Source organism: Melospiza melodia, chromosome 1 (genome assembly GCF_035770615.1).
Source record: "Melospiza melodia melodia isolate bMelMel2 chromosome 1, bMelMel2.pri, whole genome shotgun sequence".
In the NCBI taxonomy this organism is placed as follows: Eukaryota; Metazoa; Chordata; class Aves; order Passeriformes; family Passerellidae; genus Melospiza; species Melospiza melodia.
The window spans coordinates 18,698,834-18,725,371 of record NC_086194.1 but is presented as its reverse complement, the minus strand read 5'-3'; the positions used below and the strand labels follow the sequence as shown (position 1 = coordinate 18,725,371).

At 35.9% G+C, this 26,538-nt stretch overlaps 1 protein-coding gene across 5 annotated transcripts in view; it reads left to right on the top strand.

Annotated features, from left to right (window-relative positions):
- The window catches only part of ARMC3 (armadillo repeat containing 3), a 61,873-nt gene that overhangs the window by 7,321 nt on the left and 28,014 nt on the right, over nucleotides 1–26,538 (top strand). For 2 of the 5 annotated variants that reach the window (XM_063150049.1, XM_063150032.1), the window contains exons 3-11: nucleotides 3,705–3,753; nucleotides 11,773–11,890; nucleotides 13,873–13,998; nucleotides 15,060–15,128; nucleotides 15,468–15,643; nucleotides 16,969–17,163; nucleotides 17,803–17,986; nucleotides 23,257–23,409; nucleotides 23,535–23,640. In XM_063150049.1, coding sequence (XP_063006119.1) covers nucleotides 3,706–3,753; nucleotides 11,773–11,890; nucleotides 13,873–13,998; nucleotides 15,060–15,128; nucleotides 15,468–15,643; nucleotides 16,969–17,163; nucleotides 17,803–17,986; nucleotides 23,257–23,409; nucleotides 23,535–23,640 — 1,175 coding nt within the window. In that variant the 5' untranslated portion in view covers nucleotide 3,705. Of the gene's footprint in view, nucleotides 1–2,664; nucleotides 2,768–3,704; nucleotides 3,754–11,772; nucleotides 11,891–13,872; nucleotides 13,999–15,059; nucleotides 15,129–15,467; nucleotides 15,644–16,968; nucleotides 17,164–17,802; nucleotides 17,987–23,256; nucleotides 23,410–23,534; nucleotides 23,641–26,538 lie in introns of those variants that run through there. The other 3 variants (XM_063150038.1, XM_063150059.1, XM_063150068.1) reach the window with 3 other exon arrangements.

The window sequence follows — 26,538 nt, the reverse complement described above, 5'->3', positions numbered from 1 at the left end:
AGATTTTTCTGGTCGTAGAGATATAACTGGAGTGGTGCCTGTTCCTGCAGCCATTGCAAAAAAGACAAGGTGGCTGTGGTTTTTTGTATGCCTGGTTCTGCTGGTGTTCAGTCTGCTATGATAGTGTCTGCCAGACCTAGCCTGGCATGTGGATTCATGTGGAGAAATGGGGTAATAAACTTAGCTCACAAACTTCAATGTCAATGTAAATACATGAGCTAACAACTCCAGACTCTGGTCTTGGTCCAAGGAAAAAGTAGTTATTTTTAAGGTGCTATTCCATTTTAGGTACCTGCTTTAAGATGAATCTGCCTTAAGAGCTATTGAATATGTTGACTAGATCTCCATCAATTATCAAGCAGAGTGATTAACTTTAGTGCTGATACTTAGTTTTGTTAAATGGACACTACTCATGGATTCTGGATATGGGTTTAACTTAGGATGCTCATACTGGAGTGGTTCTGGTCCTGTGGGAAAGCTAATGAAGTTCAGAGTGAAACAGGGAACTGCCTACTGAGCTAAGGCACTAAGAATAGCCAGAGCTGAGGGAGAGCTTTGGGGATTGTGGTTTTGGAATGAGGATTTAGTTAGACATAATGACTGTCCTGCTGCTTGAGAGACACCACCTGATTGCACCACTGCACTAAAACTGGTTTGGAGAAGGAAAAGCAGGCTAGGTTGTCTACCACTGAGGCAATAAATTCCAGGTGAAGGACAGGAAGTAGCGTGGAATGATAACTTCATGGATTGCTTGGCTATGTATTGGCTACATCTGTTAGGTCAAAGTAGTTTATTACCTCTAGCTCTACATGATTTAAAACAATCAACCCTTTAATCTCAAAAAACATATGTAGAAAGGGCATGCTCCTATGATTCAGAAATGCGCAGGACATGAAGTAGAGGATATTACTCAAATGAGAATATTATTTTGTCTTTAAAATTTAGAAACATAGAATCGTTTAGTTTGGAAAAGACCTTTTAGAACAAGTCCAACTCTTAACCTAACACTGCCCAGCCCACTACTAAGCCATGTCCCTGAGCACCAACTGTCTTAATACCTCCAGGACAGGTGGCTCAAGCACCTCCCTGGGCGGCCTGTTCCAATGCTTACAATCCTTTTGGTGAATAAATATTTCCTAATATCCAATCTAAACCAGCCCTGGCACAACTTGAGGCCATTTTCTCTTGCTGTAGTCCTTGTTATGTGGAAGAAGACACCAGCCCCCACCTTGGTGCACCCTCCTTTCAGGCAGTTGCAGAGAGCAGTAAGGTCCCCCTGAGTGTCCTCCAGGCAAAGTGTTAACCCATCCAAGCCATGAACAGCAAGTTTTTCCAGGAATTAATTAATTTAATTACATGTATATGTAATTACTAGTGAATAATTTTCATTTTTAAAATAAGTTTTACAGGGAACATTAAGCCAGAATTTTATAGGTATAAAAATTTAAGCCCTACTACAATTGTTGTCCAAATTCTAAATATTTAGATTGGTTAACTGAGAACCTACTGAGAAAAAGACAGCATGCAGTTATCTTGGAGAGAAAGGGATTTGAATAAAGAAGCTCTTTTATGGGTCAGTAGCCTTTCAATACCTGGACACATTGATTGTCTGTGATAATTACAGTTCAATGCAGAAGACACATTTTTAATTATCAGTAAGCCAAAGAATTCCGTGTCCATCATTCCCTCAAGTCAGAGAGTGACCACTGAATACAGAGAGGTTTATGGAAACAAAGCTCACACCAACGTTTGATGGCAGAATGTATTGAAACTTGGATTAGTAACTGCACCAAAGAAACAAACTGAGTGGCATAACTGAGAGTAAAGTAATCGACCTGTTCTCTCTGCTTGTTGCTACAAATCACACTGCTTGTTTTTAAATGAAATTTTTTAAGGAACCAAATATTTCTGAACACTGAGAAATATGTAAAAGTTTCTTTAAAATATGCTCAGAAATTGGATGTATTTATACAGAGTGAAGAAATATTTGCAATTAAAAGCCTCAGTTATTCTTGGTCTTGAAATATATATAATTTGAATCTGAGAACATTAATTATATAACATTATAAATAATTTTGCATTAATTAACTTATAAAATTAGTTGGTTTAAACTTAATTAAACTCACTCAGAATAAAAATTGCCTTTTATGACTGCAGCTTAATTTATATCTGAAATGAATTGAGCTGAACTGAATGATTCTGAGTATGTGTCCATATCTCCATACCGGGATCAGCACAGTCTAAATAACGCAGATTTCCTGAATGTCCATCTAAATCTGGTTCTTGCATCTGTGCATGAGTCTTACTTTCTACAGTGACTGCATAAATCAGAAGGTAGTATGTCCATCACACCTGTTGAATATACTGTCAGTAAATTGTCCTTATGCTTTTTGTTATATAAATTAATTTGTCTCTGGCCAGAGCTGTGCTTTCTGACACACTGAATTTATGTGTGTGCATTTCATGTGTGTGTGTGTACAGATGCAAAAGGATAAAGCAGATTAGAGCTGAAAAGTCTTTGGCTGTGTGGATCTTCCTCTCAAAATTGTAATTAGTGACCTGCCTATGAAGTTTGAAATTTCAGATCTGTTTTTAGGATGTGCTTTATCAACTGCTTTCATTAGTGCTGTGTTAATTTATTTGCAGAGATTGGTAGAGGAGCAGTACTGGAAAATTCAAGAGCAGCTTGAAATTTTTGTTTAAAACAACAAATAAGCATCCAGGTTACATCTCATGCTGCACTAGAAAATAATCTCTTATAGCAGAGGTAGGCTTTCAATAAACTCTGGCTGAGGGTGAATGTGTGGTCTCCCTTTGAGAACTAACCAAGCAATTAACAAGGGGTACTAGCGGTGCACATTTCACTTTTACACAGTGTTAAAACAAACTTAAGTTTGCCATAACTTGAGTTATGTTCTATGCTAGTGGCTCATGTTGCCCTTTACTTTTGCCTGTACCTCAACTGGAAGGCTCTGCTGAAGTTTTGCAAGCTACATGAAATTAGGTCCCCATGAGGTATTACATCCATATGCTTCAGAAGCTGCTATTAGATGCAGCTGAGGAGGTCTTCTTGGTTATGTGCACATGTGCTGATACAAAAAGAAAAAGAAAAATTAATAAGACAAGCTGGACTTTGTGTAAATAAATGTAACTTCTTAAAAATCAATGACATTTATACTGTGCAGAACTGTTTCTTAATACCTGCAGACCTGATTTTTGTCTCCTGTGAAATATGAACAGAGAATTCAAATTGTATTTGAGCCATGTTTTCAAGGTAGAACTTATTTGTACATTCTGCAGTTGTATGGAATGTTTGCCAAGACAGAATGTATAGACAAACATGGGGAAATGCCCTAAAGGGACTTTCAAGTTCGTATATGATTTATAGATGCAGATAAAACTAATTTACAGAAAGGGATATTCTGTGTATTCTATGTACATTACAGCCTCAGCCTGTGCTGAGTTTTTAACTATATATATTGTTGACAGATGTATTTTACCAAATGTGTACAAATGTTAGAAAGAGGGACTACTTTCTCTATAGAAATTACTATGTCAAAGAAATTTTCAGACTGATTCAGAGGGTCAAATGAATAAGAAAGTCTGTCTTAAAAGGTTCCCTGAATTACTGGTAAACTGGTTCCTAAAACACAAAAGGGAGTTTGTTTGCCTGCTTTTATTTTTGTTTGTTTGTTTGTTTTTAGAATGGGTAAAAAAGTAAAGAAGGAAACAGAGTCTCCACCCAAGGATGTGGTAAGTTTATAAACTGCTATGTGCTATAAAATAAACATTACACAATTACAGGCCCAGCTCTACCGTCCTTACATAGTTCCTTTTCTCCTAGTTTACCCACATTATTCTAAAAATGGCTTTTAAAGATGTCTCTGTTTCTGCTTTTCTTGGACAGCATACAAACCAGAGTGACTGGGCATGTGTAGCTCTTTGTAGAGATTGTTGTCTTTGGCAGGCATTGCAAACAGTTATGTATGAAACAATCCAGGCTTCTTTTTATTTGAAGAACAGTGTTAGCTTTCTCTTTGTAAAAATCAAAGAAGAATGGAGAAGAGCAACCTGAAATCTGCCTGTCTTTTCAACTGTGAATACATTCTCTTTCTTTAAGGATGAAAGAGTTAAAAGCCTAGATAGATCTGTGTTTTTTTACAGAACACAAAATTTGACAAATATTTTGAATAATACTACATACTCTGTCTCTTTTGCAAATATGTACAGTCTTAAGAAGCAGTTTAGGTTTTTCTGTTGTCATTGGAAGTAGAGTGAAAAGTAGAGAAGCTGTAGCCCAATATAGAATAATGGTGATAGAGAGACTTTTTTTTTTTTTCAAAAGGTGGAGGTTAAGGGTCTGATACTAGCACGCTTTTCAAGAATTTCTGTAAATTACAAGGTACAAAGAGGCTCCCAAAAAGACAATTGTTTGAAACACAGCTAGTTTTTAAAGTTTAGTTGTTTTCTTCAGAAAGAAGTAGAGGAAATATAGAAACATTGAAAAGAGTACAGTATCAACTCTGTGTCAAATAACAAGAAAATTAATGAAAATAGGGACCTCAATGAGTCCCATAGAGGGAGTCCCACTCCTTCAGTGAGTCCCACTAAATGCCAAGTTCTTTACACTGTTTAAAAAACCCAGTGGATTTATGTGTAAAGAGTTGTAGTACTGCGAGAGCTTTTTCAAAGGTCACAGAAAAGTCAGCAGAAACTACATTGCAATTTCAATATTAAATAAGCATATATAGTTTTGACTAAGACAGTAATATCCAATAGTCATGATGTCACTGAGACATAGCAGTTGACATCAGGTTTACCCAGCTGTTCTGTGGAAAGGTGAATATTACAAATGTAATTCATAACCTCCAATCAATAATAAATCCTTATGAAAGGAAATTGCATAAAACCTCAACATAACTTCTATCTGTATAAAGAATATACTCACAAAGAAGGTGTATGTGGATGAGTCTAATTCAAACAGGCCTGAGAAATTAAGACTAAGTATCTTTGCAGCCTAAGAAAAGGTTTGAAGGGCAGGGCAACACATTAAAGTCATACAGAGGAGCTGAAGTAAATAGCTAGAAAATCAGTAGATGCAGCACCACAATTTCTATATCCCAAATATACAATTAGATTTTCTAGAGAAAATGGTGGTACAGCGTGCTAGGTACTACAATAACCTGTGAATACACAGACAAAGTCAGTAAAACTATCAAAAGGAATGAATTGGAAAGAGTGAATTCCAGATGGCATCTACAGCTTTTGGCTTAGTTTTTACCCTTATTGTACTTCAGCCTAGCATGTCTATTCTGGCAGTTGTAGTAGGAGAAATGTGTCATATCAGGACAGTATTAAACATGAAAATAGATAATTTTAACTATTAATGAAGAAAATCTTACCATAATAAGAATTTTGTTCATAATGATTGAGTAAAATCAAATCTGAAAACTTTAAATTTCACCTGGGTGTTTCAGATAGCAGGAAATGAGATGCAGACAAAATAAAAGATGTATTAGCTATTATCTTGTGATTGATAATCTGTTTATGAAAATGTCGAGTCCAAGAAAAGAAGCCTTGAGATAATGTAGACGGGCTTATAAAAGAAGGCCTTTGTGCATGTGGAATGCTCTGAGAATATATGGTACTGCAGATGACCACTAATTTTTTATAGATTTCTAGGAACAGGTGGGAAACACATCTCTTAGCCTAGCCACTGCTTATATGTTTCAGGAAGTATTCCTGAGGACTCTGTTTTCACTACCTTTCCTAATTTGTCTTTTAGCATTCTCTGTTCTGAGAATTGGTCTCCAACAAGAGGAAAAACTTTGCATTGAGCCACTATCTCTATATGAATGATCTAAGACAGCAATTCAGACAGATAAAATATGTTAGCTTTGACATAGATTGATTGGGACTTTTCACATGATATCTACATTAAGTTTGGTCTAGACAATACTATTATTTGATCATCAGCTAGGTCATGGATATTGAAAGGGGAGCCTGAGATTATCCCTAGAGAAAATACTGAAGTGTTATCACTTAAAGAAAGCTATAGATACCTGAGTATTTTTGAAAAAGGCTTCGTTCACAAGACTGATGTTAAAAAAAGTGGATTGTATGAATTGGCACAGTCAGCTCCTGAAATTGTCCCCACATAAACATCTTCTTTTGATTAACGTCTAAATATTAATTTGACTTGACTTTAGTGAGGCTTTCAAACTGCCTCTTGTAACATCCTCATAGGTAAACTGGTGAAGAGCAGAAGAGATAAACAGACAGTGTGAATGAACCAAAAGGTAGCTGAACTGACAGGCTCAGAAGGTTGTGATCAGCCTCATGAGATCCTGTTAGAGGCCAGGCACTCGTGTTGTGCTCCAGGGGGTGATCCTGGAGCAGATACTGTTCAACCTCTTCCTTAGTGACCTGAATGATGGGAGAGAGTGCACACCCAGCAAGTTTGCAGAAGATAAAAAATTAAGAGGAGTGATTGACAGACCAGATGGTTGTGCAGCCATTCAGGGGGACCTCAACAATTTCCTAGAGGAATAGGAAATTGGGAATTTAATTAAGTTCAATAAAGGGAAATGGCTAAGTCCTGCACCTGGGGGAAGAATATCCGGTAGAGACTGGGTGAAGACCAGCTGGAAAGCAGCTTTACAGGAAAGAACCTGGTGATTCTGGTGGACATGAACCAGAAATGGGAACTTGGAACAAAGAAAGCTGACAAAATCCTGGGCATTAGGCAGAGTGTTGCCAGCAACCTGGGAGAGGGGACTCTTGTGTTTCACTCAGTTTTGGTGAGTGAGGCCACACCTGGAGCGCTGTGCTCTGTTCTGCGTTCTCTGGTGCGAGAGAGATGAGGCCTTAGTGGAACAAAGTCTTGGAGCATTTGTCTCAGGAGGAGAGATTGACAGTTGGGACTGCTTGGTCTTGAGAGAAGGTTTGGAGGAGTCTTGTAAGTGTGAAACTTACTGATGGGAAGAAGTAAAGAAATCAAGCCAGGCTCTTCTCAGTGGTGCCCTGTGAAAAGATGAGAGGCAGTAGGCGCAAAGGGAAATCCAGGAGGTTTCCATTTACACAGAATCACAGAAATTCAAGGCTGGAAAAGACCTGTAAGATCATCAAGTCCAACCCATGTTCTAACAATTCAACTAGATCATGGCAGCAAGTGCCACATCCAGTCTTTTTTTGAACTCTTCGAGGGATGGTGACTCCACCACCTCACTGGGTAGATGATTCCAGTATCTGACCACTCTTTCTGTAAAATACTTCCTTCTTAATTCTAACTTGCATCTCCCTTGACGCAGCTTGAGACTGTGTCCTCTTGTTCTATCTGTTGTCGCCTGGAGAAAGAGACCAACCACAGCTCACCACAGCCACCCTTCAGGAAGTTGTAGAGAGTGATAAGATCACCCCTTAGTCTCCTTTTCTCCAGGCTGAACAACCCCAGCTCCCTCAGTCGTTCTTCATATGGCTTGTGCTCCAAGCCCCTTACTAGTCTCGTTGCTCTCCTCTGGACACGCTCAAGCAACTCAACGTCCCTCCTGAAGTGAGGGGCCCAGAACTGGATGCAATACTCCAGGTGAGGCCTCACCAGTGCTGAGTACAGGGGAAGAATGACCTCCCTGCTCCTGCTGGCCACTCCATTTCTGATACTGGCCAGGATGCCATTGGCCCTCTTGGCCACCTGGGCATTTAAGCATAAGGAAAAAAATTCTTCTTTTGCCTTAACAACGATGGAGCATGGCATAGGTTGTCCAGGGAGCTTGTGGAGTCTCCATCCTTGGGGTTACTCAAAATCAGACTGTGCACTAGCCCTGAGCTCTAGCTCACCCTGCTCTGGACAGAGCAGCTGGACCAGATCATCTTTGGAAGTGCCTTCTAATATCAACTATTTGTGATTAAGTGAATATCTTGGGGTTTATTGTTAGGAGATCAGACACTCACAGAACTGAAATAATTAGCATATCTAGGTATCTACTAAAATCTGGTTTTCTAGGTAAAGGGACTAAGAGTAGTAAAGATATCTGTAGTGCTTCTGAAGGTTCTGTGAGAGGTGAAAGGTTAAAACTGACCTTAAATCAAATTTAAGGGATTAAAAAAAAAAGAAAAACCAGCATGATTAAACAATAGAATAATTAGCAGATAAATACATCCTTCAAAATGTGGGATTTTCATCCAAATGAGAAAACAAAAAAATGCTTCCACTCCCAAATGAGAAATAAAAGCACTGTCACCCTGCATCAAAATATTTTGGGAGAGATACAAAAACTGCAGTAAAGCTTTTTCAAATTGACTAGATGCAAGAAGCTTCTTAGGGGAAACACTATTAGGTGATTGCAGTCATGAAAGAAAAGCAAAATTACTTATTTTTGTGTCAAAAGACAAAGCAATGTTGTCATCACTAAAATAAATGTGATAAAATTGCCCAAGTTGGAATAAATAGTGTTTGCCCAGGTCTTGTGCTAAATGAAAAATAGCTAACATCAGAAAATGTGGTACTAGAAGAATGGATGGTAGAAAATTGTGCTTTTGAAAGGAAATATAGAAATAATTACATGAAGTTTATCTTCTGTGCTGTGTTAATTGGTAGAAATAGTTCTTGAAAAAAAAAATCAAACCCATGTATAAATATTATAGTAATGGGGAAGAATCATTGGTGCTTGTGTAGAGGAGAGTTTGAGCTATGAAATCTACTTGAATTCTTTGGAGGAGTATTCTTTGGATAATGGTATTCTAATTGGTACAGTTGCTTAGCTTTTCCAAAAGTTTTCAGATCAGGCTTTTCACTCTCATAAAGATGAGCAGGTAAAAAGCAATTACTCTTGTAGCAATAATGTCTGGTTATAAAATAGGAAGTGAAGGTGACAAAACAAATTATTATTGTTCAGATGTCGTAATGGGGAGAAGTTGCCAGTCATGGAATTTTAGTTCTGCAGCTGTGTCTTCCAGTGTACCAGAATTAATGTGGATATTTTCATGAAAATGGCATCTAGTTCCTAAGTAGGAGAAAGTGAATAAGTACAAAATTTCAACTTCCAGAAATAAAAGACAAAACATCATGTTAACTAGGAAATTCCCTGTACATGCACATGAATACCATTAACAGTTCTGGTGTTCCCATCCCAAAAAGGTAGAGCTGAACTATAGAAAGACAACAGAATGAACAAAGAATGAACTAATAAAGACAATAAGAACAGACAGGGTGATCTCTGTTTTAGGAGAGATCAAAGGGAGTCAGTTTCTTCATTCTCAGAAGGAATCACTGTGAAGAGGAATATCATAGAAACTTATGAAATGATGAATATACAGTGAAAGCAAATGAGTGTAATTTATTTCACTTTTTCTTATAGTGAATGAACTGTGGAAGATAAATAAAATTATCAGGTGGTATTTTTAAAACAAAAAAGAGGCACAGTTATTTTATGAATATTTAACTGTGATACTTGTGTCTCAGAATATTAAGAGTGTTAAAATACAGATGGTTTCAAAAATTACGTAGCAAATTTTTCCGGGACTTTTTGAACACAGATAAAATCACTAGATTCTCCAGTTCTCTGGGTTGCAGAGCTGGTACCTGAGAGGGAATATAAGTAAAATTTAATCGTCTGCTTGCCCACACCTATTACTTGGCCCTTGTCAGAAACAGGATGTGGGACTAGGTGGGTCTTTGGTCTGACTGGAGACATATTTTGTATTACATTTAATTTCAACTAAATTAAGTTGATGGAAGTAAAATAACACCCCAAAAATAAAAAACAAAACACCCCCCCCCTAAAAAAATCCCTAACAGAAACAAATAAAAAACCAAAACAAACAAGCAAACAAACAAACAAAAAAATTCCAAACCAGAACCAAACCCCAAATGCTCTTCAGTTGCTAATGGCTTTGAGGTCAAACATACACAGAAGTCAAGATCAAAGACACATTATAGCTTTCTTTTTCATTTAACTTGCTATTTTCTTAATACAAATGGAATGATGGAAATGTTGTTGCTTATAAATTAGTTAAATTTCTGTGTTTAATTCAAGGTTGTTTGTAACTTCAAATATTTTATTCTAGCACATATAATATGCTGTATGTGCCATTGCAGGAAGAATCTGCAATAATGTATGAAGATTTAGATGCAAGCCTTGGATAAAAAAAAAAGGTGGAACACTAGCTATGCTGACATAATGATAAGGAGAAGTCGTAAGCAGTTCTATGATAGTTTTGATGAACAGCATTACCTCCCAGCAAATCACAGAGTGGAAAGGGACCACAGTGGGCATCTGGTCCAACCTCCCTGTTCAAGCAGGATCATCCCAGAGCACATTGCACAGGATTGCATCCTGTGGTTCTTGGATAGCTCCAGTGAGGGAGACTCCACATCCTCTCTGGGCAACCTGTTCCAGTGCACAGTCACCACACATTAAAGAAATTCTTCCTTAATCCCTCACTTGCTCAGGCCTCTGATTCTTAAAGACTCATTTATTTCAGTGACTATTTTTACTGCGTTTTAAGCACAAAAGTGCTTTTAATAGGAAAGTGCCTATTGAATATTGCATACAGTAATAGCAAATATAATGCCTAATCAAATGGGTAGAGATTAGACTAATTTCACTCTGCTCATGTGCCAACCTGTCATTAAATCCCAGGAATTTTCATTGAGTTGGGGTTCATACAATTACTTGTAAACATGAGAAATGCTGAAAATGGAGCAATGCAGTGCTGACTTTGGTATTAGATCAATGTATAAATAGTATACATGTGCCTCTGTTGTAGCTATTAGAAGCTTTTTCAATGAAGTAAATCAAATGATTGACATTTGTAAACATGTATGTATATATATTGTAATAATATTTAAAATTAATTTGTCTTGCTATCTTATAATCTGCTATATTTTAAACACATTGTTTTTGAGAAACTGCATGACTCCAGTATCTAGTAGTTTCTGTATGTAACACAGATACTGTATAAGCCTGAAGTGTAGGGATACAAACCATGCTAAACATTTACTTTCAATTCAAGGAAGCTTAAAACTTTTTAATGAGTAGAATTTTCAGAATTCCTTGAGTCTTCTTAGGAAACAAAAGGCTTTTTTAGAGGATTCCTTTGCTCAAGTGATGTTAGTCCTAAGGAGTCTATTAAGAGGGTGAAAACTGTCCGATTTGTTGGAAGATTTCTTTCTGCATGAGAGAGCTCAGAAATGGAAATGAAACCTTTGTATCATTTCTAGCTGGGTGAGCAGGAATTATATCTTGGAAGTACTTCATCTAGTACAGGATCATGGTGAGCTGGTGAACTGAGCTGACAAAGGCACAGAAAGTGTTCTTTTATTTTTTAAGCAACAGCAAAGTGATATTGCCACAGAGTAATGAAAACCTCTTCCTTGTACACCTGCTGAGTCCACGGGCTCTGTGTACAGCTGCTCAAAAAAACTTCTCATGTCTGGTTCTGAAGTCTCAGAATGCTCTTACATGTATAACAACTACATAGCTTGTTACCTTCAAAAATTTCTAGATTTGCAGGGAAGCATGAAGGTTTTCCCAAAATCCTCATATGTGATGAAATCATAGTTGTATTTATTTGGAAGTTAATTATTCTTTCTAATTTTTCAAAAATGGACTTTTCCAAGGAAACAGTGACTCATTAATATTTCTTAATCAGTGTAGATATCAAACAAGATTTTATTTTATTTTAAATGAAATGTGGGAGTCTACTGCAGCACACAGGAAGACTCAGTATAAATCAAACTTTTCTTTTCCTTTTTTTTTGTTTTGTTTTTAGTTTGATCCTTTAATGATTGAAAGCAAAACACCAGCAACAGTTGTGCTAATGCTTAGTTCTCCTGAAAATGAAGTTTTGGCCAAAGCATGTGATGCTCTGTATAAATTTGCATCAAAAGGTTAGTATTTTTGCCATAAGCTTTGTTTTGCAGTGCTTATATTTTGATAGTTGTTTCATTTCCTAGCATTGAAATCTTACTTTCTCCTCAAAGGCATCTGTTGAAGTTTGGGGGGGGGTTTTGAAATGTCTATCCAACCTGTAGTTGCAGTAATAAAGAAGTCTTGTAGTTTGCATGAAGGAAACTTTCATAATTTTGTTGGAGATTTTTATGTTTACTGTTTAATAGAGCTCATTTTAATATAAGATAGATACAGGTTTTTATAAGCAACAGATCTGCAGCTGAGAAATAATTCTATTTTTATGTTGGAGTTTGAAACATCTGTACCAGTGCAGTAATTTTAAACTTCAGTTTTCAGTGACAAGAACCTCTTAGCCTTTTTCAGTTATTTTGACACAAAGTTGTTGTGTTGGTGTTTCTGTACAGGTGATTCATTGGAGGCTCCTCAGCCTCCCTTATCAAGCGTATTTCTGTATGAGTTGGGAATCTAACAAGTCTCCAAGATTCCAAATCTTCCAAAGGTTCCTGTATAATCTATAGCTAAACATCATGTTCAAGGTGCTCAGGAGACAAACAGCTGTATAACAAAGGCTAAAATTTATGTAGCACATAATTTCCTAAGTTGTCTGCTACTTATTCCATGTTATTCGATGTTAGCCACTCACATTGGTATGCACTGGTGGTATTCTTGCTCTGATTAATCTGGTTTAATTTTAATTTCCATTTCATTTGTGTTTTCTTTAAAAATTATGCATTTATATGCTGATTATTAAACTGATGTAAATTACCAGCACTGATGAAGTTGTGAGAATGGCTGAAGTCTTTGACAGCTGGCTAGGGGTCACTGGGTTCTGAAAGATATTTAGGTTCTTCTTAATATGGCAAGCTTGGTTGAGGGCATGAGATTGAATTCTGAATATGTGAAGAGAGAATGTGGACTGTAGGGAGACAGCCATGAACCATAAACTCTTGCTGGCTCCTTCCCTCCTGTCCACAGCAAAATATGTCACACTGCAGAAGAACAGATGTGTTATGTCTTTTATGTTTAAAAGAATAATCCTTTAAATTATTAATGTTGATATTCCCATAATCTTCCAGAAGAGTAGACTCTAACTTTGTGGTGTGGCACAAGAGAAGGAGTTGTTTTCAGTTAATTAATTGCAGTTAATCTATTTTTTCGGAGTGTTGCTGGTAAATAAAGCATAATAAATAATACCTTCTCCATTTTAAGCATGTCTTGGCCTGAGAATGAGCACAGATCTCCAGTTTCCTCTCACATTTCTCACTTGTAGCCAGGAAGGGCAGGCACGGTTCATTAGAAAATGTTGTGGGAACAGAGAGTAGGAGTAGAATTGGGATTTTGTTTCTTGGGGCTTGTGTGTGTTTTGTGTGAGCAGGAACAGAAAGCTGTCATCACACTAAACTCCTCTGTTCTTTGCATGTCCAGCACCTATTCGGCTACCAAACACATCATTCTCAGGTGCTAGAAATCTCAGGTAGGAATTAATGAGGCAAATCCTGGTAGTTGCTTCCCTTGAGGGATAGTAAAGATTCACAGAATCAGTGAACTGTTATGTTGGGAAAAATGCAATTGGGAGGCAAGAGAGGAGGAAAATAAAATGCATATTCACCTGAATTTTATCAGGTGTACAGTATTCACCTGATAATGTTCACCTATACTTTGCTAAGTAGAAAGCTTTCCTTTGTACTTTCACTTCCATTTTTCTCCAACAACTGAGTGGAGTGTCCAATAGACAGAAGCATCCTTTGCTTGAAAAATGTGAATTAATCTGAGATACTATTAATCCTTAAACTATCTGACACATATTTATTAGGGGTGTAAATCAGATGATCTTCAAAGGAGCTGTCAGGCCTCTGTTCTCTGCTGTTCAATAAAAGATTGGTAGTGGTTTTACCTAGATTCATTAGAGCTGTGAGGTTGCTGGCCTTTTTCTTGGGCTTTTAACCCAGTTCCTTTTCAGGTGATGAAAACAAGGTGACACTTCTTGGTCTTGGAGCATTGGAACATCTGTATAAGCTCCTCTCACACGAAGATCCACTTGTACGCAGAAATGCCGTCATGGTAGTTGGCATCATGGCTTCGAATAGTAAGAGTCTCGAGGTTTTACTATTTTTCAGTGTGTGGTCATCAAAACAAGAGGTTGATCATGTGAAAAAATCCTATATTGATGCCCAGACTAAAGTGATGTAAGGTTGAGTTTCAGTGGCTGTTATTTTATAGTGCTTTATAGACCTATATCTGATTAATGTAATTAAACAGGTCTTAATTTGGTGAATGTCTTACCCAGTTGTCTTCCATGAGGATATCTCAACCACACTCTCAGTCTTTTCATCAGCTGCTTGTCATGCTGCACTGGACCTTGCCCTCTTAGATTACTTTTAATTCAGCATTAGCATATTGTCAGTGGTGCTGCACAAACATGGATTTGAATGAACAAATATCTCCCATTTATATTCACATCTTAATTGGTTTTTTATTTAGAAATAAATTAAACTCATACCTTTTTTTTCCTCACATTTCAACATGTTGAATATGTTGATAATAACAACACAGCCCTGTAGGATCACATGAAGTCTGTCCCAAAAAATATTACTCAATTTTTCTATCCAAGGGTTGAGGTTTTGCTACTTTGCCATTGACAACATTAGAAATGCAATCTGAAAGACTTTACTGTGATTTTAGTAAGACCTGTGTAATTCATGTTTTCCATTTGCTGTGTGGGCTGGCGTCAGCACAAAATTGCAAAGTGATGGCTTGAAAACTAAACAACAGAAGGATTGCTTTTAATTTGATAATTTTAACCACAAATAATTTTAACTAGAAGTGTATGACTTCTTTGGCAGCTAAAATCATGCAATATTTAATCAGTACTTGCTAGATGGAAGTATTTTGAATAAAGTTTCAATGAAATATAGAGGAACTTCATGTGTATCAAATGTCATAGAATGTCGTCTGCAACTTGAAAGTCTCTGCTTTTTTTTCTGGGCCCATTATGATCTTGGTCTAACTTGTGTGTCTTTCCCAGTCAGGTCTTTTTGTCACTCAGGGAATAACCATAAGTACATTTTGCTTGGAGGAGATTCTGTTTCCTTACTCAGCCAACACTGCCAAACAAATGACTTGATATTTGTATTTTCTTCATCGTAGATGATGTGAGGAAGTTACTGAGGGAACTGGACGTCACAAATTCACTTATATCACAGTTGGCTCCAGAAGGTACCTTATAGTATTCATTCCTTGTGCAAAAGTACAAGTCAGAAATAATTTACGATTGCCATTTTATCAGACAATTAATAAAATCTATCTTGTAAAATGATATTTCTTAATACATGTTTAATAGGTAAGTGCTTTTATAGGAGTAGCTCTGTAGCTCACTGAGTAGTGTTTTGTGTTGTACAGATGGAACAAGTATAGACATATTGGGTATGGTTAACAACTATTGTTTATTGGCTTCAAATAATGCTTTAAATGAAAATTAATTCTCTATTGAATTAGTGAAAATATTCTGTGCTGAATAAAACTTAATCAAAATGTTTATTTTTTTTTTCCCCACAGAAGATGTAGTTATCCATGAGTTTGCTACTCTTTGTCTAGCATATATGGCTGTTGAATATACTACTAAAGTAAAAATATTTGAGCAAGGTGGGTTAGAACCACTGATCAGACTGCTTGGTAGCCCTGATCCTGATGTTACGAAGAATTCACTTGAGTGTATCTACCTTTTGGTACAGGTAAAGTTTGCTCTTGTTTGTTGTGTTAAACTTCAGAGGCAGATAAGCATTTCCACCCCTACCCCTGACATTCTCTGTGGGGTTTAGTAATTTTAAAATATTTGCTCCCTTTACTCCACAGTGTTCGTGAATGTTTTTGAAACATTGAGTCCTTGCACCTGAGTTTCTAAATGTTAAATTGGTTATGAATAGAGCTGTTTTTAATTCTGTTAAACTTAATGCAGTTGTCTGTGCTGTACTACAGTAAAAGTAAAATCAGTAGGAGGTTCCGATTTTTAAAAATAAATAATTATTTGCCTTCTGTCTTAGTTGAAAAATGTTAATCTTAGTAATGAGAGTTGTAATCTGTCTATCCAAAAGGCTGGAATTACCTTGTAAATTAAAGAACTACCAAATGCATTGTTTCTTGTTTTGACCAGCAAGTCCATAGCACAATTTGGAACATCTTTTAATGATAGGTGAGTGCTGTCAACAGCTACTTTCCATACTGGGAGGAATAGATTCGTTATTGGCTACTTCCACTAATGTCATCCATATGCTGCTTAGCAAAAGAATGGTGCATTTGTGTGGCAGTTCTTTCCCATGGCTTAAGCGAATCAATTCAGTAATGAATTCAGTTTATAACTCTATCTCTTCTGGGGCATCAGAGCATGTCTATTCAGAATCACATTTTACTCTTTCTCCTTTTTTACTATCTCGCTGTCTTTGTTGCAGGGTATATCTGGATAACTGCACCTGGTGCTTGCTTATATTGATAAGGATAATTGCATGCTGCACATGTGCAATAAGCTATTTAAAAGCAAATTGTAATTTATTTATTTATTTTCTTTTTTAATATAATCAACTACTGTCTTTTTATTAAGCTGCACATTCACTGTTTAAAGTTGAAATTTTAAATTGTCATTTTATAATTACTAAAACAAAAGAAGATATAACCAGGCAACCACAGCAGAGTGCAAAATACTGTTTTCCTCCCACTGAGGTAAATAAAAATGGTGAAACTAAATTTAAAAACTTTCTCAAAGAAACATTTATGTTGAGGCAAACATGGTAAAATAAAGAGTGAATAGGCTTTTTTACACAGGACTAGATTTTGTGGTGAGTATGTCAGTCATGCAGAAAACCCCTAGAATTTCAGGTTTCTGGGGCTTGATTATATTCAGTTTGATTCTTAACTTAAAAGAAAGAAGTCTGCAGAACTGCAGTATTGACTCATTGTTTAATATCTGAATTCAGATTTTTGGTGTTCTTTCTGCAAAGTGAGAAATTGATGTATTGTTATATTCTCTATCACTAACATTCTTTGTTGGACTATTTTACTGCAGGATTTCCAAAACCGTGCTGCAGTTCGGGAACTGAATGTAATTCCACCCTTGCTGGGACTACTGGAATCTGAATATCCAGTCATTCAGTCCTTGGCCCTTCAAACCTTAGAAGTAATTAGCAAAGACAGAGAAACCAGGATATTACTGGAAGAATATAAGGGATTAGATTGCCTTCTGAATATACTGGAAAACAATGTACGGTTTACTTGCCTTAAGATTTTTTTTTTGTTCTTGGTGCTGATGCTTGTATTACTACTGAGAAATAATACTTATTTTATGGAAGAGAGATATAAGAATAAAGATTTACTTAGTTGTAGGGAACTTTGATAGAAATAGGATAATTTAGGATATCTAGCTTACTAAGAAAAGAGGCAAAGACATTTCCCAAAGTGTTTATTATTTAATTTATTATTCAATTTTTATTAAGTTTACTTAATAAAATGGCTTTAGACACAATTTACTAGCATTGTTTCTGTTATTATGAGAATCAGTTTAGGACTACCTGGGTTCAGATGTCACAGTGGGAAATATAATGCACAGAGATACTAGTGAAGTTTTTTAAGATCACAGTACCTGTCTAGCCCACTTTGATGTAAATTAAAAACTTCTGGGAGTTTTACTATTTTTAATAAATTGTATTGAATCCTAGAGTCATCATTAAATAAATTATATGAAAATATGAAAATATGTATTTGTAAATGTGTACTTTGCTGTATGAATAAACTGTCCAAAAGAAAGTTGCAACAATTATCTTACAAACTTAAAAGCCTAAGATATTTTAGTCCTGATTTCAAGGTTGTTTGGGTTTTTTTGCTTTAATTTTTTTTTTATTAGGAACTCAACGATCTACATGTCGAAACTCTTGCTGTGTTGGGAAATTGCCTCGAGGATGTGCATACTCTGCAACAGATTCAGCTGACAGGAGGCATTCAAAAACTACTTTCATTTTTAAAAGTCTCTACTGTTCCTGATATTCAGAAGAATGCAGCAAAGGCAATTACCAATGCAGCTTATGACTGTATGTGACTTTTCAACAATCCATGGACATGAAATTGTTTATGAATTAAATTTTTATCGAGAATGAGGTCATCTTCTCTGGTTGAGGGTAGTACTTGTGTTGAAGAAAGCACTGGCAAGAATTAATTACAGTGATGAATCTTGCCAATCAGAGCAGCAATTGAATGCTAGGAGGTTTTATATATATATATATTTTTTAAAATGTTATGGTTTTGCCTCAATTTATTTTTATTATTTTATTTTATAATGGTCTTGTAAAATTATGTCCTCAAAGGAAAATGGACCTCTGAAAATATGATCCCTGTCTTTTGTTTAGTGATGCCAGCTGATTGCCATCTTAAGCCACCTTTGCTGGCACTATTTCTGCCTCTATCTGTTAAGACTTCATTGCAAGCTGACTTCCTTTTGCATTCAACTGCTCTTCTAAATGTCAGGCAATTTCAAATACAAATTCCTTTAACAGAGGCATGAAAGGAAACCTTTCAAATGGCTTGCAGATTAATATTCCCAGGGGAGTTAAATAGTTTCATTGTAATCTTTTTATAATTATTCGTCCTATAGTTCTTTTTTGTGTACTTTTCTTTAATTCACTGAGGAATTCTGAATTAGGCAGAACATGCTCATTATTTATGCCCACAAGGATGCTCTTTTAATCAAACTACATTTGAAATTCCTTCCATACATTGGCTACTGAGTTGCAACATGTGCCAAGTAGTGTTGTATAACAAAATGCAATGTAACTAATAACATACTTCTGACTATAGATTTTACTTCTGTCAAGGGATTTTTATGACAGTAGAATTTAAATATTTCATTCATAATTCTGGCACCTTGTGATTGAATCATGGCTTTATGTGTATTTTAAAAATAGGTCATTTAATTTAATACATGGATAAAATAATCTCTCCTTTCTGCCATATTTCTGACCTCCTTTCATCTCTCCCCATGCTATCTTTCTGATTCTTTTCTCACCTTGCTTAGTTTGATATCCTGAATATTTGTAATTATTTGGATTGAAAATGATACACAGAAAGAATGTCCGAGTATTCTGTAGATTTTTATTTGCTTTTGTCATTATCTGTTAGAAGCTTGGCAAGTCACTGAAAATTGTTTTCATTAATGTTCAGGTATCAAAGGCAGAAAGGGACCTTCTTATGTCAGTATTTTCTTTGTGTATTTTCTGTGTTGTTATTTTATTACGCTACTTAGGACTGTCAGTATCATTTTTATAGTCCTGTGACAGGCTTGTAAGTTGTATGCTAAGCAGATTTATATTTGCTCCCACTGCTTTCTACTGCGTCTTCCTCCTTTATCATATTTATTTTCAAATAACCATAGCCTTCTTTTCCTCTTTCACACTTTTTTTTCAGTTTTTGTGGCCTAATATTTTAGCAGCTGTTAGTAGAAGCATGTCTGAGCACATTTTTAAAGCACGGTTGCAAGAACCACAGATAATATATTACAGTACTGCCTGTGATCTTATATCATGGGATGTTACCGTCAGTGAAGATGCATCTTCTTGTCATGCTTCTTTACAAATGGAGTCAATGAGGTTTCATTATAAAGGTTTGCTCTCTTCTTCAGCCTATGACAGTTAGTATGGATGCAGCAAGCTGGGAAAATACATCAAAAGGAGATTTAAAATATTTGCTTTCAAGCTGTGGAATTTTGGTGACACCCAGTTAGACAACAGGAAACTTCTTGTCCTGGTGCAGTGGAAAACACAGTCCAGTAAAATTGCTGCTCAGTGTAGTCCCCAAAAGCACTGAAAATTTTTCAGCTACCCAGAGATACTGGTCTAAAGTCAGCCTTGCAGTGAAAAGAAAAGGCCATTATAAGAAACAGCCCAAGTGCAAAAAGAAAACAGAAATATTTTCAGTTCTTTGATTGGATTGTGGTTGTAAGCATACTAAACAGCCTATCCAAAATGCAACACTAGCATATACTATACCAGTACTTGCCTTGATTTGAATCCAGTATAAGACAATACGGCTCTTAGTTCTCTAGTGACTTTTTCATTAAATTTGCAATAGCTATACCCACATTCTTCAGGCTTGATAATCATGATTGCAATTTACCAACATTTCCTGTATACTTGGCTAAAAAATTACTGCTTTTCATTGGAATGAAAAACCTACTTTTGCCATGACAGAACATGTATCTAGCTGTTGTTTTTTTTTTTTTTTAATCCTGGCAGCTGAGTATACAGCAGTATCTGGTTTTGAAATTATTATTGTTGACAGATGGAATTTGGTTTTGGATTGGGTTTTTTTTCCTGATAGATGTGATCATAGCAAGCAGTTTTGTTTTATGTCCCTTTCAACCCTTTGGAAAGGGACTCTTGTAACTTGGTGTTGTTGTTATAAGAAATATATATATCCCTTACGAGTTATTCTCAGTATCAGAATAAATTACACAGTATAAACATGATATTCAGCTTTAAATAGCATTTTAGGATGCTTCTCTGTTTAAGTACATTAAAATGGATCATATTTCTATACATAATCATTATGCCCTTGTCTCTGAATTTTTTTTTTTGTTCTCTAACATAATTTTGAATTTATTATATTAATTTATTGATTATTTTGTTTTGTTTGCTCAGAATTACACTGGTGAATTGTACTGTAATTCTTGCCTTGCCCACCAAATAATGCAGTCAATTCAGAATGCTAAATTATAATCTAATGCTATAAATTATTGAATGTCTGTGAGTGGATTATCTGGGCTGTTGATTAAGGAGAGCCTGATTTTCCCCTGACAATGCCAGACACACTAGCCACAACAAAATGCTGTGGAGTCTATATGGGGAAAGTGGTGATCACTCTGTCCTAAGCCAAACTTCTGGTTTGAAGCTCTCCACATTCTTTCTGTGTATCTCAGTGCATCTCATGCTCAAAGGGAAGCACATGAAACATGCTCTGTGTCCTGAATAACAAAGGCAATTCATAATACAGATCTTTGTTTATCTCAGTTAGCTCAAGATCAGTGGGAGGTCATGATACTATTTAGCATTAACTTTTTCCATTTGAAAATTGTATAAATAATTACATAAGGTGATGACAGTGACCTGAAAAGTAATCAGTAGAACTCAGATCATGATTTCGGGGTAAGAGGGAGAAATAGGAAAATATATTGAAAAATAAAGGTTGTCTCACCACGAGGTCAGTTGATTTTAATGCAAATGACCTCGTGGTGAGACAACCTTTATTGGTTGATATGGTAGATACTGAATGGTAGATACTGAATGGTAGATACTCCAAACTCTTTTAGTTGTGTATGCTTTATTTTCCTTCATGTTAAATCAATGTATTCAAATAATTTAGGGGTCAAGAAATTAATCACGGTAAAATTGGTGTTTGGACTGACATCCGAAGTACTTCAGTATAAACTATGCTTTTCAGTTGTGCAATCTTTCTAGTCTGTAGTAAAGGACACAAAGGAAACAACTCATGCACACAGAGAGAGGATCAGCAGAAAATGTTCATCCCTTAGGTAGAATTGGCACTTGGATATTGAAATATTAATAATTTTCATTGATCTAACTACCTAAATATACATCCATACTCTATATTATAAGTTCAATTTCAAGATGACTTTATTATTATAAAATTCTTTTTCTGTTTAAAGTATTTTAATTACTGTTTTCAGTCATTCAAATTATTTATTCATATTATTATTTTGTATAGGCATAAATTGTCTTTAAAATAAATGCTTACCCATCATCATAGGTGCTTTTAAAAGCAAGAATAATTTTAAAGAAAATCTGTAAACAAATAAGTAACTTGCTGTACAATAAACAAATTACTGAGGCATGAAGAACCTCTGGAGATCATTATTAGGGATTATGGACTACCTTGGCAAGCAGCAGGCCAGCAACACACTTGACAACTTGTCAAAACAGTCTCTCATCCCAATGAGGCCTTCTCTTGAGAGCTGGCTGATATGCATCAAGCTTGTGGCCAAAGTTCTGCTGATACTTAAAATCCTCCCTGTTTTATTTGTTGCATCTTTGTTTTGAGATTTCATTTGTGTATCTGAGGGTTCTAAAAGAGTTTAAAACTGAGCTGAAGATGAGAAATCGGCTGCACCTGTCTCATCTCCATGCTTTGAGTAATTTCTGCTCTATTACATTTTTGATCAAAATTGCTTTTCATTGACTTTGTGGACTTGTATTTGTTTACTTTTATTCACTACAGATTCAGATCTATCTAAAATAATACTTAAAATATTTTTTTCCCCTTTAATTTTTTTTGGGGGGGACAGCAATCCAAACAAGGGAGTGATCCCTCAGAATGGTAGAATGCAGTGGTAAAATTTCTAAATATTTTGAAGTCCCACTGAATTTTCAGTCCCTGAAATTCTTTAATACTTTCCAAATTCTACTATGTCGATATAACTTCCAGCATGTAATTAGTCCAGTTTAAATTATGCATATGGTTAAATGTCTATTCTCTCTCCTTGTAGAGTTTCCGTGCTCTCCAGTGCCTTTCTGCATGAGAAAGTTTCTTTCAGGGATCTTTCTAGCAAATACCTGCATTTCTGGTCTCATCAGTTTTGAGATGAGGGAGTTTATCAGTTTGTTGGTATCTACATACAGATGTCCGTAGGTACTTCATGGGTGCTGTGTGTTGTTACTTGTGCAGAGGGAGGAACATCTCTGTCCTTCTACAGCTGCTGCTGGTCAATGCAGTGTAGGTCAGCAATGCTAAACTATAAAATTCAAATTCTCTGCAAAGTGGGCAGAAAATTTTCTTTGTAATACTCCTTGCCTATTTTTGGCTATTTTAATACATTGAGTGATATTTCACCAAGTTCAATTGCACATTTACTGGTATGTTCTTCAGTTTTATGCATTTGGACTTTGTTAGCATAAACTGAAGTTCTGCACAATCCTGAATAAGTATGATCTGTTGCGTTGGAAAAGCTGTTTCCATCAAGCCTGTATGCACTCTGTGGTTTTAAAGTCTTGCAGAGAACAAACTTTGCATTCTTTTGGGCTATGTATACTGTGGTTAATAGTCATTATTTGGGCTTGGTTCAGAGCTCAATGAAGCCTAATCCAGAAGCTGGATTTTGGATGATCCTTGTGCATCCCTTCCAACTCAGGATGTTCTGTGATGGGATTTGGCTCAGGTCCTTTGTGCATATTTCTTAGTGGCTGGTGCCTCTGTTACCAAAATATTTCCAACAACTAAATTAAATCAAATTAATGTCCTTTACTGATTTAGAAAACAAATGCAGATTAATGCTGTTGTTATTTCTCATTTAAAGCTGAAATACGAAAAATCTTACATTGGGAAGAGGTTGAGACATTTCTCCTAAGGCTTTTGGAAACTAACAATGATGATGTTAAAGTTGCTGCTTCCCAAGCCATTTCTGCCATGTGTGAGAATATAGACAGTAAATGTGTCCTTGGACTCCAGGGTAAGTATGGTGGGAAAGGATGAAATATGAATTTGTGTTTTTTCTGTTTATAAGGAAAATATTATAATTTTGCAGATTGCTATGGCTTATTTAAATGTTCCTATATATAATTATTTCTTTCAAAGGGATTCCTCAGCTAGTAAAGTTGCTAAGCAGTGATAATGAAGAACTAAAAGAAGTTGTAGTGACAGCATTAACTAATTTGACAACAGCCAATCTTAGAAATGCAAGGTGAGTCTGCAATAATTAAATTATTATTTTAAACACTTATCTGAAGTGTTAATATTTTGATTTTTAAAGAATGCCTCATCTTGTTCTTATGCTACAAGGCAGGTGTGTTTGAATTTGACTGTAAGGCACTTTTTGGTGCTTATGAGTCACCTGGAATAGCTAGGTTCTCATCAGTGTTACAAGAGTTGTGCTGTCTCTACTAAGGTTAGCATCATCAAGGAAAGGTATGAAGCAGATGAATTGAAGGCAGAGCTGTAAATCATGTTTTGAAGAGAACATATGAGCAAAATATGCCTTATAGTCTAAAGCATTTGATATGGAGGCTTTTTTTAAAATCCAAAATCATTGATATATTTTAAAGCTTGATGGTTCATACAACCTTTTTGACTGATCTAAATCCATTCTTTGGGGGAGATAGATCTCCTGAATATTGGCATTGTTTTGCTCTTCCTTTTTGTAATTATTTCCCAAGTCATAGAGAATGCTTGTAGTGCATTCTTTGAAATAAAAGAAGTGTACCTTCAGAATCCAAACTTACTAACAAAGGTAACAATGGTTAGCTCACTATACATTCCAAAACAATTATATAAATTAAATTCTACTGTCAGCTATGCAGCATTCTTTTATCCCAACTCTACTAGAAGTCCTGTTCAGAGAAGAGTAACGCAGCAGTGTGATGTATATGAGCAATCACATGTAATTTACAAACAAACAAAAAAAAGTTCCTTCAAAGTTTCTTGGAATATACTTAAAGAAGTTCTAATGGAGTCAAGGGTTTTCTTTGAAGTGAAAAAGTAAAGTAACTCACAAAACAAATTGTTTCAATTTATTGATTCAGCTCTAATAGTTACTCGTATTCACTTAATGTTACCAGATGGAGCAATAATTTGACACAAGAGAATAATACTCTACTCTCAGATTCACATAGTACATTTTTTTTGTCTGATATTCTGCTCTCCTCATGTGCTGGACTCTTCAGTTGGTGTCAGTGGGAGTCACACACACATTAAACGAGCACAGTGCTGGAGTCCAGAGGTCAAACTTTCAGCTCTGCTACAGCTGGTTTTCGTAGTGCAGCCCTTTGAGGTTTCACATTGTGAAAAGGGGATCTCTGGAGAGTTTTGAGTTGGTATAGCAGCTTATGCCAACTCATTCCATTTCTTTTGCTAAGGAGATAGTCAGGACATTGTTTAGCTCAACTGCTGGAACAATTCTCTGAGACCTCAGGCAGGGAAATAGCTGTCTCTGTTCCTCTGCATTATAATGAAGTCCGTATTTGTTTCTTGCTGGGCAGAGTCAGGAAATTGTAAAGGTGGCTTACATATACTTCTCTCTCCTTGCAATCCAGCTTCAAGTACAATATGGAAGCACCAGATAATCTAATCAGAGGTCTTCTGTGAAAATCAGGAAGCAATAATTTACATTAAATATGTATATTGGATGAATTCCATGTGACTATATAATTACTTCAAAGCTTCATTTCTAAATCAAAACCATTAATAAGTCACAGAAGGGTCTGAGTGTGACTAGGATCTATAAATGAATATATAGTGTTGAACCCTTAGCTGATACAAATTGGTATAGTTCCAGCTCACTGACTGACTATCAGGCCCATATTTATTTTACATTCACATAATAGGAAAAAAAAAATAGTTTGGAGAAAATTCATTCCATATTGAGTTACCATAATCATATTCCATACTAGAATGTTTCATTTGTATGTCCTGTAGACCACTGAAAATAAGTGTATAAATAATGAAGATGCTGATGCACTTTTATAATAATGTGACTTCACTGTGTGATAATGTTGACAGTATTCTGATCTCAAATGAAACTGATGAGACTAGTGCCCTTTTATCAGTTATGTGTTAGATTCTTGTTAGAAACTCTTCAAGAATATAAAATCAGAAAGGTAGTAGCAGCAGGTGGACTTTATATAGCAAGAACAAAATGGGTCCAGTGATGGGGAAGACTATTTGCTGTAAGTGCTTTTCACTGACCAGTCAAATATTCAACCTTGTTGAACTCATTTGCATGCATTCTGCTGTATTTCATTTCATAAGCATTCTTCTATATTATGTTGATTGAAGGATGCCCTTTTATTTGGTACAGTATATGTTTGAGGATATAAAATGAATACAAGATGTTTCTATTTTTGCTGGAGATTTGTTGTTCTTATTAGGCGTATCAAAAGGTGCTGCCAGCTTTTCATATAATACAGAAAAAAATGAAATTTAAAGCAATCGTGTAATTAAAACTCCCACCATAGGTAGCTCATAATGATAAAGTCTTTCATTGATTAATAGCACAAGAGCAGCATAGGCAATGGGCAATACTACCCCCCACTAATGTATATTAACCTTGACCTTTAGGTGCTTCCCCACAGCAATGAAAGGCTGGTTCTATACCCCTACCCAATCAATCCTTTGTTCCTCCACTGAGACAGCTAATAACGGTGTCAAATACGGTGGAGGTTTGGTAATTAGAACACCTGTTCACAATGAACGGGACAGAGACCAGCTTGTCATTTGACGCAAGTCCTCAAGCAACCACAATTCGGCAAAAATAAATAAATTATTAATTACTCTGCTTCCCAGTGTATTTTAACAAAAAATCTAGAGCAGAAGAGGACATGAGTCCCATACAAGTGGTTTGGGTTTTCAGGTTTACTGGACAACGTGGATTTTTCAATAGGCTCTCTACCAGAAAACATAGCAGTTAATACAAATAACTTCTAAAATGTTTCAGCATTTAAGTTTTTGCTGCAGAGCTGATGTTGTGTCCCACTTCAATAGCACATAGGAAGAAATATGGTGGTCAAACGCCTCCTTAGTTTACAGACTGACATCCTCAGAATATGCTTTTATAAGAATTTTACCATAAGGACAGAGTTTTAAT